The 17730-nt window shown below is 41.5% G+C and overlaps 1 protein-coding gene across 1 annotated transcript in view; it reads right to left on the bottom strand.

Moving 5' to 3' along the window:
* The window catches only part of CPE (carboxypeptidase E), a 127794-nt gene extending 111094 nt beyond the window's left edge, over positions 1 to 16700 (bottom strand). Inside the window, exon 1 of the mRNA XM_049864906.1 lies at positions 15970 to 16700. Within this exon, the coding sequence (XP_049720863.1) occupies positions 15970 to 16276 (307 nt within the window). The 5' untranslated portion in view covers positions 16277 to 16700. The remainder of the gene's footprint in view (positions 1 to 15969) is intronic.
* Positions 16701 to 17730: the final 1030 nt, after the last annotated feature.

Raw genomic sequence — 17730 nt, 5'->3', positions numbered from 1 at the left:
CAAGGCCAGTTAATTAGAGTCACTATGAGTCGGAATTGACCCAACTGCAAACGGGGTTGGTTTTTTTTTTGGTTTTAATACCCTCCCAGGTGCCTGTATCCCTAATTTGACTTTGTACTTCCTTGGTTCTTAAAATAATTAAATATTTTCCATCTTGCTTCAAAGACTCTTTCCTTGTTTTCATTATCACCCTGTTTGGTAGGACCATACAGCTGTCTCAAATATTGAAACTATATGCAATTAAGTGCTAAATACCACTCATGGCTCTGTCTGACTCTTCGGTCACAACTTTTAGGGGCGTCCTCCTGGTGATTAAGAGTGCTTTGCAATTTGTACTTTTGTTCTGCTACAGAAAAGTAGCCAGAATGATGAGGGTCATCACAGTAGGCCTGCATCCTACTAAAAAGCAGGTCAGGAGGAAATGCAGAGCAAGGGCTGTATGTACAAAGAAGCAGAACAAGAAACAGAACCAGGCTAAAGTGGAGCATTAACTTGGGTTCTAGTCCATGATTAAATACAAGTGTCAGGCACTGTGGATACAGCCGTAAATGTGACAGAGATGACCCACCTCTCTTCAAGCTCACAGGTTAAGGAAGAGACCTGCCACTGTGCACTGATAAAGCTGTTTGCCCTTAGGTTGGAGGAGGGGGTGTTCTTGCCTATGCACAGATAATGGTTTGGCAAATTGTGTATAACTCCATCTGAAATGCATGTGCAGTAGTCTCCTTTATCCCCAGGGGATACGTTCCAAGACCCCCATGGATGCCTGAAGCTGTGGATAGTATTTGTCATGGATTGAAATGTGTCCTCCCAAATATCTGTCACCTTGGCTAGGCCTTGATTCCCAGTATTGTATGATTGTCCACCATTTTGTTATCTGATGTGATTTTCCTATGTGTTGTATATCCTACCTCTATGATGCTAATGAGATGGGATTAGCAGCAGTTATGTTGATGAGGCAGGACTCAATCTACAAGATTAGGTTGCGTCCTAAACCAATCCCTTTTGAGATATAAAAGCTAGAAGTAAACAGAGAGACATGGGGACCTCCTATTACCAAGAAACAAGAGCCAGGAGAATAGCGTGTCCTTTGGACCCGGGGCACCTATGCTGAGAAGGCCCTCCACCGGGTAATATTGATGATAAGGAGCTTTCCCCCAGAGCCAACAGAGAAAGAAAACCTTTCCCTGGAGCTGGCACCCTGAATTCAGACTTCTAGCCTCCTAGACCGTGAAAGAGTAAATTTCTCTTTGTTAAAGCCACCCACTTGTGGTACATCTGTTCCAGCAGCACTAGATAACCAAAAGATCAGCAGTTCAAATCCACCAGCTACTCTTTGGGAACCCTATGGGGCAGTTCTACTCCGTCCTGTAGAGTTGCTATGAGTCTGAATTGACTGACGGCAATGGATTTAGCTTTGTTTTTTCTGTACTCATTGAACATTTTTAGTCCGCAATGGACCAAGGGTAAATTTAACTACCAAAAGCGGAACCGCAGTTAAGGGAGGGGACTTCTGTAATTAACGTCCCTGGGTGGCACAGGCTGTTTGAGCTGTGGCAGAGTGGTTAAGTGCTATGGCTGCTAACCAAAAGATCAGCAGTTCAAATCCACCAGGTGCTCCTTGGAAGCTCTATGGGGCAGTTCTACTCTTTCCTAGGGTCACTATGAGTCGGAATCAACTGGAAGGCAATGGGTTTGGTTTTTGCGGGGAGGGGGGTGGTTAGTAACCAAAGGTTGGAGGCTCAACCCACCCAGAGGTACCACGGAAGAAACAGGCCTGGCAATCTGTTTCCATTCAGATTACAACCAAAAAAACCCTACGGGGCAGTTCTACTCTGTAACATGTGGGGTCTTCTATCAACAACACAAATCAGCAGCAACCAAAAAAAAAAAAAAAAACCCAACAAAAATAAAATGTGTGTAATTGATTCTGAAGCATGTCACCCATTAACAATGTACCGAGACCTAAGGACCAGACAGATCCACTGGATAGTCCACTCTGAAACTTGCAGTTGCTGCCCTGGATCCAGGAAAGGACAGACAAAATGAGAAAACATGTCACTTACTTGGTAACTGTGAAAATAAAGCACTGACATTTTAAAATGTGTCCTATATTTAATTGAAATTATAATTTTTGTTAGATATTTGGATTTGTTCATTATTATTTTAGTTATATTGTAATAACATTTACATACCAAATCATTTTATAACATTTAACTTAGACATGGTTATAAGTTACCACAACCTTCTTAGAGTTTTAGTATGTTTGTAAATTAAGAAATTACCAAGAAGGATGGTCCTTTAGATAGAAGGAAAATTCCAGCCCAAGCAAAGCTTTATGCGATTTCTTAGAACTGAATTTACAACCACGTTTGTGAAGCCTCATTTTACAACTCTGATTTTTGTCAGAAATGAAACAGAGAGTGCTAAGGACATTGCAGCCAGGACATAAGGTTCTTTTATGTAGCTGATAATAGGTAGTCTCGGTAAGGCAGTACATACCTAACCAACGTGAACCTATTTTAAGGGTCAGATTGTTCCTTCTACAGCTCCGTGAAACCTCTTAAAATAGCCTCTTTAAAAAATAAACTCCTCAAGTTACCTGTCTTTCTTAGGGTATAATTATATATATATATATTTACTAATATTTTCCTAGTGCATAAAAGACAGTAATTTATGAGCATTTTTGTAAGGAATAAATTAAGACCACTGTAATATCTTCTTTTAAAAAAGAAGGAAATTTACATTTTTAGTGTTTCTTTTAAACACTTCTTTTCAACAATAGGCAAGTTCTCCCTGGGTCTCTAAGGCCCTATAAAAATAAATATTATGTAATTTCTTACCTGTGATAGATACGGAAAAGTTGTTCATTCAGGACCCAACTTGAGGTTGTTTAAAAAGAGAGATGGACAGCTACGTGATAAATGACTAACAGTAAACACGCCTATACACATGCTGACAGGCTTATGACCCAAGTTCACCAGACAAAAGCCTCCCAAATGACATACAGACCACCACCTTTTCTCACCTGAATATACACAGCAGAGAGAAAAAGCTTAAAAAGGAGGAAGAGGAGAAGATGATTTGGGGTCACAGTAATCTATTAGACTCTCCAAACCTACCTCAGAGGACACCCATTTAGCACGCTCAATAAAGAAAAGACATATTTGGCCAAACTATTTAAAACCTGGGAGCGCTGGTGGCCCAGTGGTTAAGTGCTACACTGATAACCAAAAGGTCGGCAGTTCAAATCCACCAGCTGCTCCTTGGAAACCCTATGGAGCAGTTCTATTCTGTCCTATGAGGTCGCTATGAGTTGGAATTGTCTCAATGGCAACAGGTTTGTTTGTTTGTTTATTAACTTAAAAACTGGTGGAATATCTGACCATATTTAGAGAGGTCAATAAAACTCTCTGAAAGAGAAAAAGTTTGAGAAATGATTTAGTCAGGAAAAAAAAAAAAAGCTCCTCAATTCCTAATAATAGCTATAAATAAAAGTAAAAATAAGAGAAGTGAAGACTATTTTACAGGCACAAGTGATATCTGTAAATGTAAATACTTAAATCAATTTGAAATTAAAAACAATTTAAAATGGCTGCTCTACTCATGGTTATCCACCCATCATCAAAGCCTAGACAAAACCTATATATGTCTATAAAGTACATTTTTTGTTATTGTTAATTGCTTCAACTCATGGCAACCTTATGTATAACAGAACAAAATGTTGCCTGGTCCTGTGTCATCTCTGGGATCTTTAATGAGTTTGAGCCCACTGTTGAGGCTATTAAGTTCCTGAGTGGTGCAAATGATTAGTGCACCAAGGAACACCTCAGAAGGAAGGCCTGGCGATCTACTTCCAAAAAAAAAGAAAAACAGACACTGAAAACCTTATAGAGCACAATTTTACTGACACATGGAGTTGTTATGAGTTGGAATCAACTCGACAGCATCTGGTATACATCTATATCCAAACCAAACCCAGTGCCATTGAGTCGATTCCAACTCATCACGACCCTATAGGACAGAGTAGAACTGCCCCATAGAGTTTCCAAGGAGCGCCTGGTGGATTTGAACTGCCAACCCTTTGATTAGCAGCCGTAGCACTTAACCACTACTCCACTGGGGTTTCCATACATCTATATACTATTCACTGTGTAGGGGAAACACTGGTGGCGTAGCGGTTAAGTGCTACTACTGCTAACCAGAAGGTTGGCAGTCAAATCCACCAGGCACTCCTTGGAAACTCTGTGGGGCAGTTCTACTCTGTCCTATAGGGTCGATACGAGTTGGAGTCAACTCGATGGCAAAAGGTTTGATTTTGGTTTGGTATATGTCTATGGAGTAGTCACACAAGAAAATGCATTTAACAGGTGCTGATTTCTCATTGTCTGGACTCTGTGAAGGTCCTGCTGGTTTTGTAAACTTAATGCAGTTTACAAAAGTGCGTGAAGTTAATTCCCATGATGCTAATTATTTTGAGAAGCTGGCTCCACATTTACGGAACCCCCACAATGAATAAGGCTAGTTTCCTCTAGTAAACTTAAAAAAAAAAAAAAATCTGTGCTGAACAAGGTATATTTTACACAGTCGTGACTTGAAATGAATGAAAGTATTTCAATAGGTCTGTCTGTTGTACTTCAAAATCAGATGTCCAACATCCCACCTACAATATAAAAAGAACAAAACACATTTTATTTTGCAAACGCCTTTAACATTTCCAGTAACTTCCCCCATACATATGGTCTTTATGTTTGTTAAGAATAGTACAGGAGATCCTTTAACTCTTGGGTCCATGTGCAGCACATGTTTCGCAGAATCAAGTAATGTGCCCACTGGCTATATAGCACGCATATCAAGCTTAAGTGGAGTAAAAAAGGGACTGTACTGCAAGAAACAAAATAAAACATTTCAAGATCCGCAAAACATTGCCTAAAAGAGTGAGGGGCAGATAAAGTAAAACAGCATATACACAGTGGGTATTCATCCAATGTTTCCTAATTAAATTGAAAGTATTAGGTGTATTGGCAAAGGCCTCCATTTTGTTTTTATCTTAGAAAGTTGATTTCAGCTTGGAATGCCACCCAGTACTTTTTTACAATGGTTATGAAAAAAGTTTGCATTAAAAATTATCCTTTGGCTAGAAAAAGAAAAGAGCATGGAGAACATTGGTCAGGGGGGTGATGGCCCAATCTTTATACTGAAGTTCTACTGCCCTGAACTTATGATCAAGGCTTAACGATTTGTGCAAGTTGTTGAACTGAGCTCTAGAAATAAGATATCTTTTGGAAAATATGAGACAATGGCAGTGAACTGCAGCTTCACAGTGAAGGAAAGATTTTCTAGTTCCTATGTAGGAAGACTTTGGACAGGTTATCAGGAGAGACCAGTCCCTGGAGAAGGATATCATGCCTGGTAAAGTAGAGGGTCAGTAAAAAAGAGAAAGACCCTCAATGAGATGGATTGCCACAGTGGCTGCAACAGTGGGCTCAAACATAGCAATGATTGTGAGGATGGTGAAGGACCAGGCAGTGTTTTGTTCTATTGTACATAGGGAGGTCACTATGATCAGGACTGAGTGCATGGCACCTAACAACAACAGCATGTAGGAAGACTTCCATTCTGTCAGTTTGTTGTACTGCGGTGACTTACATGTTGCTATCATACTGGAAACTATGCCACCAGTATGTCAAATACCAACAGAGTCATTCATGGAGGACAGGTTTCAGCAGAGCTTCCAGACTAAGACTAGGAAGAAAGGCCTGGGTTCTACCTCTGAAAATTAGCCAATGAAAACCCTGTGGATCACAACAGAATATTGTCTGATATAGTCTGGAAGACGAGTCCCTTAGATTAGAATTCACTCAAATACACAGTGGCTGCAACAATGGACTTGAGTACACCAATGATTGTGAAAACGATGCAGGACCTGGCAACATTTCATTCTATTTTGAATGGGATCTTCAGGAACCGGACCACCTCCAGAACAACCAACAACAACAACAGGTAAGAAGAGGAACTGAGTAGGTCCAATCAGACAGTATTGCTTTAGGATCTGATGTATGAGTAGCTGCCTTCTTTGAGCAAATAAATGAGACTATTGATCTTTCAAATACATTGGCGTGCATAAATACAGCAACTGTTTTTACCCAACCTGAGTTTAAGTTTATATTTAGACTCACTTAAAAAATAACTGCATCTAATGTCACTATGGAAACCCTGGTGGTGTAGTGGTTAAGTGCTATGGCTGCTAACCAAGAGGTGGCAGTTCAAATCCACCAGGTGCTCCTTGGAAACCCTACGGGGCAGCTCTACTCTGTCCTATAGGGTCACTATGAGTCGGAATCCACTCGACAACAATGTTTTGTTTTTAATGTCACTGAACAACTTGTGTAGAAATCGTCACCTGGGAACCTAATTTGCTGTATAAACTTTAACCAAAAACACAATAAAATCTTATTTAAGAAAAAAAACAAACAACTTTGTTTAAGCTTCTCCCCTTCCCTCAAGTCCCTGACTTCTCCCCTCCCTCCCAGCCCCAAGTCTGAGCCAGCACACTACCGCTTTTTAAGGCCCCATTCCAGGGACTAGGCTGGTCTCAGCACAAAACCTTCTTTGATTTCCTATCCGATGATGTCACCTGCTCATCCCACTTCCTCACACCTGGGTTCTTCCTAGCCTTGTTTACTCTCAGCCTCTGGAGAAGAAAACAAATTTTCCCTAAGTCTTGAAGACACTTGCAGATCTTACGGTCCAGTGCGCTCCCCGCTGCAATCGTCCCCTCCCCCACCACTGCTATATAGTCCCTTCTTTTTTCTTTCTCAATAGTCTCCCTATCAGAATAACCCTAGTGATAATGCTCTGCCTCCACTTTGTAAATAATCGGCTTTCGTTTGAAATCAAATGTCTTAGATATAAGTATTCTTTTTTATTATCGCTATTCTAGAACGATGATGCTCAGCAGTGGTTTTGAAATGAGCAGTTTTTCTAAAAAAAAATTACTGACAATAGAAAGTTGTCCCAGAGCGTATTATTATAATTAACTCATTTGTTTTTGCTTAAGCGTCAACCTTATAATATTTTACGACAGCCACCTTATCTTTCGAAGATTTAGGGACAGTAAAAGATATATGTAAATCCTTTCGAAATAATAAAAGATGTTGGTAATACAGAAGCCCTGGTGGTGTAGTGGTTAAGTGCTATGGCTGCTAACCAAAAGGTCTGCAGTTCAAATCCACCAGGCGCTCCTTGGAAATCTATGGGGCAGTTCTACTCCGGCCAATATGGTCACTATGAGTTGGAATAACTTGACTGCAAGAAGCTTTTTCAGGTTACTGGTAACACAAACAGGCTGTTTTATTAGAAGGAGCTGGCCACTAGGTTTCTTACAAAACGCCATATCCTGAATTTTAAAAAAGAAAGAGAAACATTCACAGAGCCATGGATTCATGGCGATTCCAGTAACTAATGGGTGGGGAGGAGAGAGCAATTTTAAACATGTTTCAAATGTAAGCTTATTTGATGTTTCAACTAACAGTCAAATAAATCTTTACGGCATTTTCAAGTGCATGATTTCAATACCATTTCATGAAGGGAAAAAAATTAAATCTGGGGGTGTATGACTTTCACACAGACAGCTCTGGGCCTTAGCATGGAATACTAACGCCTCCTGCAGATTATTTAAATGCAAAATTTTTACTAAATAAATTTCTACTGGCTCTCTTTGCAACTTTTATTTAACACTTAAAAAAGGTCTAAACTTGCTAAAATGTCTCATACTTACCTCCTAATTTACAGGCCAGGAGAAAGAGAGCTTCCTACCAGATCACTTACAGCAGACAACAAACACAAGTACACCAGAGACACTTGAAAAGATGTGCAGCTGGTGGATTTCTCCATGACGCAAAACTGAATGCTGCACAATAAAATATAAGTCTAGACAAAAGAAAAACGTCATTTCTAACCTTTCTTGTTATCCATACCTCTCTTCTGGCATGGTAACATGCATCATGTCAACACTGAACTTAAACACAGGTTGGTTTTGTTATGTGCATTTTTGCCTGTTGAAGAAATGTCATTTATTCAACAAATATTCATTTCGTAGCCACTATGTCCTAACAGAGTCCTAGACTTTTGGATACAGAAATGGACAAGACACAATTCCTGACCACAAGAAGTTCACAGTCTACTGGATGATAATATAGGCCAACAATGGAAAATGCGATAATAGAGTTAATAATAATTGCTGCCACATATTGAATTAAAGACCATTATATTAATGACTTTATGTAATCATCACATTATTATCATTTCATAGGTGATAAATCTGGAGCCTCGACAGAAGTTAATTGATTGCCAAGAACGCTTAGCTAAGAAAAGGAAGAGTCAGGGTTTCAATCCAGGCCCCCTGACATCAAAGCCAACACTGTAAACCTATATGTCATAGCTCTTCAAAGAACAAAGGAAACACAAAGAAAAGACTTCAGTGAGGGTAAGAAAGTGGGAGGAGGAATGAGAAAGGAGGTCTTAAAGAAGATCTTTGCATTTAGATGAGCCTGAAAAAAAATGTTAGTCAGTTTCATTATAAATTCTTTAGAAAAGTGAGTTAGCTGCCAAAGTCAACGTCGAAAGTGCCCTGCATTCATTTAGCTACCTAAAGAAAAAACTGTAAAGACATTCTCAATAACGACAACCGCTTTTGCTCTTCCTAGTGAATGAAGCAAAACAGTATGGAAAACTGAAGAAAATCAGAAATGCCTCACATTTGAAAAGTCTGTAAAAGGCAAGCACTTGTTAACAAGAAAACAGTGATGAAGGGGAAACAGGGCTGAGAGGGAAAAAGTCCTTCAGGGTTGTCAACTGGACTTCTGCAAAAGCATTCGGCAGGCCCAGTGAAAGTAGATCTCATCTGATGGCCCAGCCAAGGGCCTACTCTGAGGGAATGTGAAGCCTATGGATCACAGTTTGCAGACCAACTGAAAGTGAAGGAAAATTTTACAAAATAGTCCACCTTCTCAATATCTAGGAGCAAGCAGCTTCATTAAATTACTTTCTATATATTCTACTCCTCTGGCCTCACAACAATTCTGTGAGGTGAATGCTTTTAAGTATTCCCATGTTATAGACAAGAGACAAAAGTAAGCAAAAGTTAAATGCATGCAACTAGTTAATAACAAAAGAAGAATTGGTATCCATTTGTCTTAATCTTTTCAATCAAAATTATCTGTACCGTCTCATTGCCTCAGAATCATGTTCCCAATTCAATAAGCATGTCTTAAGAGCTTGCTGTACATAAATCACTATGTTAGCTGTTTATGGACAAAAGAAGTAGAAAACATATGTTCCCCATCCCTGAGGGTCTCCTGTTTTTGAGGATCTTTACTAGACAACTAGCAAATTAATCCTTAATGAAATAATAATGAATGATAATAAGCTAATGCTGTGTTTCTCAAAAGGAGCCCTGGTGGCACAGTGGTTAAGAGCTCAGCTGCTAATCGAGAGGTCAATAGTTCAAACCCACCAGCCGCATGATGGAAGAAAGATATGGCAGCTTGCTTCCAGAAAGATTACAGCCTTGGAAACCCTATAGGGCAGTTCTACTCTGTCCTGTAGGGTCACTATGAGTCAGAATCGACTCAATGGCAACGGGTGTTTCTCAGACTAGTATAACACTATTTCCAAGATAAGCTGCTTGAAAAAAAGGGGTTCCTTGGTGAAAGAAAGATGGAGAAATAGTACATACTACACATCTACCTTGGAGATTTGAAACAACAATAGCACATTAGATGGTTCTGGTAAGTCTTGCAATATACAAATCTCTTTATCTTCGGTTACCTAATCCCTATCGAACATGGCTGAAATAATGTTCCATTGAATACATTTTGGGAAAATCTGGGTTAATGTGTCACCCCTTGCAGGGGCTGTTTTTGCATTTCTTAACGTCTCTCTCAAAGGAAGTGACCGTAAAGGTAGAGTTTCACCCCTGTGATACGCCAATCAGATGGTGATTCGTTTGCCACCTCTCAGATCAGTTTCCATAGAAAGCTACCTATTTTGTCTGAGCACAGGATAAAATGTTAGGAACCAGCCTAATTTCCCCTCTCTGCCATTAGCCAATCAGAAGTCACTCAAGAACATTACTTCTGGCAAGAGTTTCTTTGGCTCACTAGGGTCTAAAAAGAACTCTTGACCACATGTAGTACATCTAGGTCTTTCTCCAGAATCTAACATCTACCTTCACCAAATGTATCCATCCATCCATTGCCATCGAGTCGATTCTGACCCATAGGGACCCTACAGGAAGGACAGAGTAGAACTGCCCCATAGCAAGGAGCAGCTGGTGTATTTGAACTGCCAACCTTTTGGTTAGCAGCCATAGCACTTAACCACTGCACTACCAGGACTCCACCAAACGTATGGTGCTGGTCAATCATAATTATTTCCCACTAATAAAGTAGTGAGTGCTTATCTGGTATGAAAAGAGGTCATACAAGTAATCAAAATCCCCGTGTCTCTTTTCGAGCTGAATAGAAATGTTGCCAGCATTAAATGTTCCATCTCAATATTTGGCAAATGCTTTTCGGCATGCATACACTTTAAATTTTAACAGATTTTTTTTAGGAAATAGATCCAAAATAATCATTCCAACATTTGGGAGAGAAAAATCTCTGCTGTAAAGAATTTTTTAAGACAGCATTCTAGGTATAAATCAAATCTACTCCCCAAAAGCCATCTTAAACTCCATGTAGAAGAATACATGTTTCAAACAGAATAATCTCAATTTGTATTTAACTTTGGAAGGAGTGGTCTGGGAATGTGGATTCCATTACTGAGACATAAATTAATAGAAGTTTCTTTTATTAGTACTGCAATGATGGATATGCATGCTTACGAGAATATATGTTTGAGTTTGGACGCATGAGTCTGTATGTGTAGAAATATCAAAAAAAGGATAAAATATAAGCAAAAGGAAAGAAAAATGCAGAATATGGTCATGCCTGGCAAGTATCACATCTAACAGGGACATATCTGAGTACCTAGAATGAGTCGAGGACCCAGTCTAAGCAACCTTAGGCACAGCCTTCATCCCAGTCCTACATGGACGAGGAGCATTAACTCCCAGCACAGGAAGAAGGTATCTGGGTCCAGACTCACAGTGTCTTTGGAGATGAGGCTGGTGTGAAGACCTCTTGCAGTTCTGCTAATCAAGGCTGGTTAATACTGGTGAGCGGAAAGTCAAGTCCCTAGTTCCCACTTCTCTGATGCTTCTGCGCTGACACCACCGGCACATGCAGTACTTCTTCCTCTGATCCTAACGACCCAGAGCTAGGTCAGATCTCACAAGTCTGTCCAAGACCTCAGACACTAGCGCCAAGCTTTCTAGTCCCCAGGACACCCTCATCTCTGACCTTCTGGCTTCAAATTTGGGCTTTTTCTGCTACCCTTTCTGGATGCCAAGAGTAAACTCAGGAGTCTCCAGGGCTCTCCTGACTTCTGACTTGTTGGCTATAAATTTGGGGGTTCCCTTTTTTTTTTTTCTTTACTCCCTCGGGATAACAGTCATAAGCTCAGGGATTCTCAGCTCTCTTCACTTCTGACCTACTAGCTCCCACTACTCCCTTGGGTACAATAATTTGCTAGAAGGACTCACAGAACTCAAGGAAAGCACAGTTTTATTATAGCAAAAATGATATAAAATGAAGATACATGGGGTGAGATCTGGGAGGGTTCCCAACGCAAAGCTTCCATGTCCCAAAAAGAGACATGCTACCCTCCCACATTCATTGATGTCTGTCACCAACCAGGAAGCTCATGAAGTTTCCCTGTCAAGATCCTTTAGTGGGGGTTAGGTTAGGTGTGGTCTGGAGCCCCCATCAAAAACTCTTATGATTACTGGGGAAATTTCAAGTTTTTCGAGGTTATCTCTCAGGAATCAGGACAAAGACCAAATTCCTTAAGTTAATTTCAAACTCCACAACCTGCAACCCTCCTCCAACATATTTTTTCAGGTCTCTGAAGTGACACAAAAGGATGTCGGAGACCCAATATTCAGCTAGTCAAGAATCAACCTGATTCCTGTGGTGTCATCCTTCCCTCCCTGATCAATTCAAAACAGAATTTTCTTTCCCTTTTTAATGAATCCAAATGTTGAAGGTCTGAAAGAGTAAATCATTTTCCACATCCTACCACCAAACAACTACAAAGATCAATTCTTTCTGCTCAGGAAGAGAGCTGGTGGTGTCAACAAACACCTTCTATTCATAAACTGCTGCCTAACCAAGTAAACTTCTCACTTGCTGGTTCTACCACAGGGAAGGGCTTTGTGTGTTTGTTACGTGTTGTTTTAGAGAATTTAAGAAAGCTAATTAACAAACTTGACACGGCTCTCTTGTTGGAAAATAAAATAAATATGAGCAACTTCATTAAAAGTTGTAGTCAAGCAAATGAATTTGTTAAGCTAAACATTATTCACTAATATCTTAATCAGAAATATTATTCGAACAAAAAAAATAAAGTATTTAAAAGGTAAAAATAGTTAACACCTTTGCCCTCTTTCAAAAACAGTGGGTTCTGTTAAAACTTACATCTATATAAGCTACATTGAAGTTGGTAAACCTCAACCATCTCTTCATCTCCTGTCTTCTTTCATCCACTCTTCAGTAACTAAATCACCCTGACCTAGTGTCCCTAGTCTTTCTCCTGTACTTCCACCACCATTATTACAACCAATCATACCTTCATGTTGTCCTTCAAACTTCTGGTTCTTGTGTATCACTATACAACCTATAGAATCTGGTGCACCTTGAGTGAACAGGTGCTCAAGAAACACTAAAGGGATCCATTCCTACCTCAGTATGGTATGGATTGAGCCCTGGTGGCACTGTGGTTAAAAGCTCTGGCTGCTAAACAAAAGTTCAGCGGTTCAAATCCACGAGCCACTCCTTGGAAACCCTATGGGGCAGCACTACTCTGTCCTGTAGGGTTGCTCTGAGTTGGAATTGACTTAACAGCAATGAGTTTGGGTTCATTTTGGTTTTGCAGTATGGATATTTCTTTTTCAGGCCTTGAAATGTTCTAATCTAAAAGGAATTTGAAGGCCATTTAAGAATAGTGAACATTTTCCTTTACCCAAACTTTCTAAAACATTAATTCATTCAAGCACTACCAAACTTATGTATAGATCAGACCTCTAGTTCCCTGAAGATCTCTAACCTATTATTCTCTCGTAAAAAGTGGAAGAGGAAGAAAATCAATTGTGCTTTTTTTTTTAGTGTTGGCTCAAAATAGTTTATTTCCATGTTTTAAAATACAATAGACATTTGTATTCTATTATTAGGCAATACCATGGACTTAGATCTCCCATCACTTAACAAAGAATTATAAAGCACATAATATAAAGCATTTCTGATTTCATCTTTGTAAGTTCAATTAAGGAAACCCTGCTGGCATAGTGGTTAAGTGCTACGGCTGCTAACCAAAAGGTCGGCAGTTCGAATCCACCAGGCGCTCCTTGGAACTCTATGGGGCAGTTCTACTCTATCCTATAGGGTCGCTATGAGTCAGAATCGACTCCATGGCAGTGGGTTTGGTTTTTTTTTTTTTTTTTTCTGGAAGTTCAATTAAATCTGTGCATTTTGTTTGTGAGGAACACAACATTGTTATTTTAAAACACTGTGTTATTCAATCATACACCGATTCATTTTTTCTGGAGTGTATATTGAATGTCTGCTGTGTACCAGACCTGTTCTGGGTTCCTACCTCATAGAGCTTATAGTCTAAAAATGGGATTTACAAATTTTGATAGACTTTGCGTTTCAGATATTCAAGCAACGAAAATATTTTCATTTTCCAAAGTATATCACCTCCTGACAATATCATCTTGTTTCAAACCTGAAACAAGAAATCAAAAAGTTAATAAGTATTAACTTTCACATAGTCTCTTCAAAACTCAGAATGACGAACGGTTCTAATTAAGTACCAAAAAAAACCGAAAACCCCCACTGCTTTTTCATGCCTTAAAATATTTTAATCTAAAAGGAATTTGAAGCCTATTTAAGAATAGTGAACATTTTCCTTTACCCAAACTTTCTAAAATGTTAATTCATACAAGTACTACCAAACTTATGTATAGATCAGACCTCCACACTATGGAGTCAATTCTGACTTATAGTGACCTTATAGGACAGAGTAGAACTGCCCCATAGGGTTTCCAAGGAGCGGCTGGTAGATTTGAACTGCCAGCTTCTGGTTAACAGCCCAGCTCTTTAACCACTGCACCACAAATTTTAGATTACCATTAACTGCGCCAAGGATGTCTTTGGGAGCCCTGATGGCACAGTAGCTAAGAGCTCGGCTGCTAACAAAAGGTTGGCAGTTTGAAACCACTAACTCTTCCTTGGAAACCCTATGGGGTAGTTCTCTGTCCAAAGCGTCGCTGTGAGTCAAAATCGGTTCGACAGCGATGGGTTTGGGTTTTGGTTCTGGTTAGGATGCCTTTTGGCTTTGGCTATCTGAAACTGAGTCATCACATCTTAAATTTTTATCTCCAGATGACCTTACCAAACTAATTCTCAAAACTGCCAATTCTACAAGTGGAAACCTGCTAACGCACATTATATAAAATGTTTTCTATGATCTGATTTTAGGATTTTGACAGCAAACTTACACAAACCTTTTTGTTCATATTATTTGAATGTAAGAAATGTTTCCTGCTTGAAGATTTATCATTCAATAAATCAAATGTTGGGAGATCAAAACATTTCTATCAACCACCTATTTTAATCCTCCTCAGTTTGGTTTTTATATATCATGATAAAGCTATTCTGGCCCTGCATTGAGAATTTTCAGCCTGTTTTTCTTGCTTTCATTGTCATTAAAAAAAAAATCCTATGCTAATACTGGTCACTCAGATTACTTTAACAATGCCTTTGCCTTCAGAAGACCAAAAATAATAATAATAACCAAACCCGTTACCCACAAGTCCATTCCAACTCATAGCGACCCTACAGGACCGAGTAGAACTGCCCCATAGAAGACCAGGCCTAAAGAATTAGGTAACTTCGGCAAAAAAAACAGAAACATACCGGAAAAAAAAAAGCCCCCAAGAACATGTTTTAAAAATAGCTCTTTACTAAACTAAATGCATGGCATTTCACATAAACTAAAATATGGCTTAACTCATACTCAGTAGGAAGCTGCATTAGATGGCTACGGGGGAGCATCGGATGGAATAAAAACCTGGTTCCAAACTACTCCTCACAGGTGGCTAAAAAAAGAAAAAAGCAGAGAAAATAGAATAGTCCTTATTTTCCTTAATAAAGGTCATGTACCGGTTGAAAATCGGAATGCCCATCAGAGGCCACTTTTCACCCTCCGAGGAGAACCTAGGAGTCTGCACACACCATCAGCCCAGTACTGGCAATGTCTGTGAGATCCCCCGGGCGTCCACAGCACAGGGTGTACCTAAGAGGCACGTACAGGTAGGGATGGGTACTCAGGGCCTACTAGGAAACAAACGACGAATGGCTGTCTTTCGTTTCCTCTCACCCTCTGCTGTGTGCAGCTCATCTTTCCACTCCTGCCTGCAAGGAAGCTTGCCCCCCTCCCTGAGAATCTCCAATTATCCCGCCGTCTCTGATACAGCAACATGACAGTGACCGCAGCGTTTGTGTGCTCCGTACTCCTACCCCCACCTTCTCCAACCTCTCAGGCGTATCATCACCGAACGGTGGACCAGGGCTGGGGAGAGGCTTTGGGATGAGGGGAGTAGGGTAGGGGTTGGGATCCCAGCGTCTGGCAGCGGTTCTTCCTCATCTTCACCCCTTCCTCCTTCCACCTTCCACAGCAGACTCCCTTTTCCAGGAGGCACCCATGAGCTCACCTTTCCCTCCTTCCCCCACCGCCCACAGTCCCACCCTCTGCCGCCCTCGGGGACCCCACCCCACCAGGGATGACAGGGGCCAGCGTCCTCACCAGGCTCATGGACCCCGGGGTTGTCGGACAGCTCTATGACCAGGAGCTCGCGGCCCTCGAAACTGCGCCCCACGGTGTAGATCCTGCTGATGGCGGTGCACTGCAGCCACACGGACACCAGAGCCTCGCGCAGCTCGGGGTAGCGGTGGTACTCGAAGGAGATGCCGTCCTCCTGCAGCAGCCGCCGGCGCCGCCTCATGCCCGCCGCGGACGTCCCGGGCTCCTGGGCTTGGGCGCCCAACAGCCACCCGCAGGCGGCCAGTGTCCCCCACAGCGCCAGCAGCGCCCTGCCGCCTGGCCCGGCCATCGCTGCGCTCGGGCCCGCCGCGGGTCGCGCCTGCCTGCACCCTGCGGTCCCTTTTGTCTGCCCGGCTCCGGGGCTGGCTGGCCGCGCTGCCGAGGGGCGACAAGCTGCGCACCAGCCTCCTCTCGCCTCACCTTCCTGGGCTGAATGAGTGTCGGCGCGCGCGCTGGGGCCCCCCAGAGGAGAGGGGCGCTGCCGCGGCTCTGCGGGCCGCACTACTGGCCGCCCAGCCCAGGGGAGCTGCAGGAGAAACCACTGCGACGAGGGGGCGCGGCGGGGCGCAGATCCCTCCCGGCGCTGGGCGCAGGAGTCGGGAGCCGGGGCGAATCCGGGAGGGCGGCAGGCGGTGTTTGTTAGCTCAAAACCACGTCAAATGCCAAATGGCGCCGGGGACGATGCAGGTGAAACGACAGCGAAAGTCTGGGTTTAGGGAAAGCTGTTGTCATGGAGAGACCTATGACATCGCGTGTGGAAGAAATCGTCTTGAATTGCTAGTGGACCTTTTATAAAGTGACATCTATCCCAAGCCTACTAGGGTTTCCGTCTTGATGCCCCAAGAATTAGAGCACATTCTAGAATAAAAGAAACAAAAAGGAAGGATCGGCAGCCACTTGCCTTCTCTCCGTGATGTATTTTTCATAATTGTTTTGCTAGTCCAAACACAAACCACTAGGGTTGGGCTTTCATTTATTCCAAGGTCTGGCTTGAAAACAAAATATCGTGCACTCGCTTTAGAGGTTCCAGAGAATACAAATGCATTCTATTCATTTGCTGATAGCCTTTCACTGTGTTTACCGCATTTCTAGATTCTTCCAGAAACACAAAACAACAACCAAAAAACTAAGAAGACAGGGTCATTTGGTCTGCACCCCCCACCTTCTGTAACACCGTGGAGAAACCAGGTACAGCTCTGAGGCTAGACAAAGGCTTTAGTTTGGCATTAAGGTTAAATCCTGTTATAGAAAGAAAACTCAGCTCATGATAAATGGCATCTCTTTTCCTCTTACAAAGTTACTGTAAAAATATAGAATCATTTACAGCTCCAAATATCCAGCCTTTAGATGGGATTTATATTCCTGGAGCAATATCTGAACCAGATGTTACTCTGAAGAGGTTGCCATTTGGACTCAAGAGCCACACAAATCTAAATAAATAAATAATCTATTGAGTATTCCAACCAAGCAGAAAACTGGAGACCACAGGGGTAGTTTCTCGTGGAAGATATTTTTTTCTAAAATCTCTCTTTCTCAACCTGTTTCTAAGGCACTGAATAAATCGTTTCACATGGAAAGGATGCAGATAATATTAAATGAGTTTAATGGCTCAAAACCAAAAGCACAGGAATGGTTGGTGAGGTGCTGCTGGAGGGGCCTGGCTCCAAACCCTGCTGACGGTCCCATTTCCCACAGCATCATGGATCTTCTTTTTCTGATTTTTCGGGGGAAGTATGCCACTAC

The sequence above is a fragment of the Elephas maximus genome, chromosome 21 (genome assembly GCF_024166365.1).
Source record: "Elephas maximus indicus isolate mEleMax1 chromosome 21, mEleMax1 primary haplotype, whole genome shotgun sequence".
Classification (NCBI taxonomy): Eukaryota; Metazoa; Chordata; class Mammalia; order Proboscidea; family Elephantidae; genus Elephas; species Elephas maximus.
This window is presented reverse-complemented; position numbering and strand designations above follow the sequence as displayed.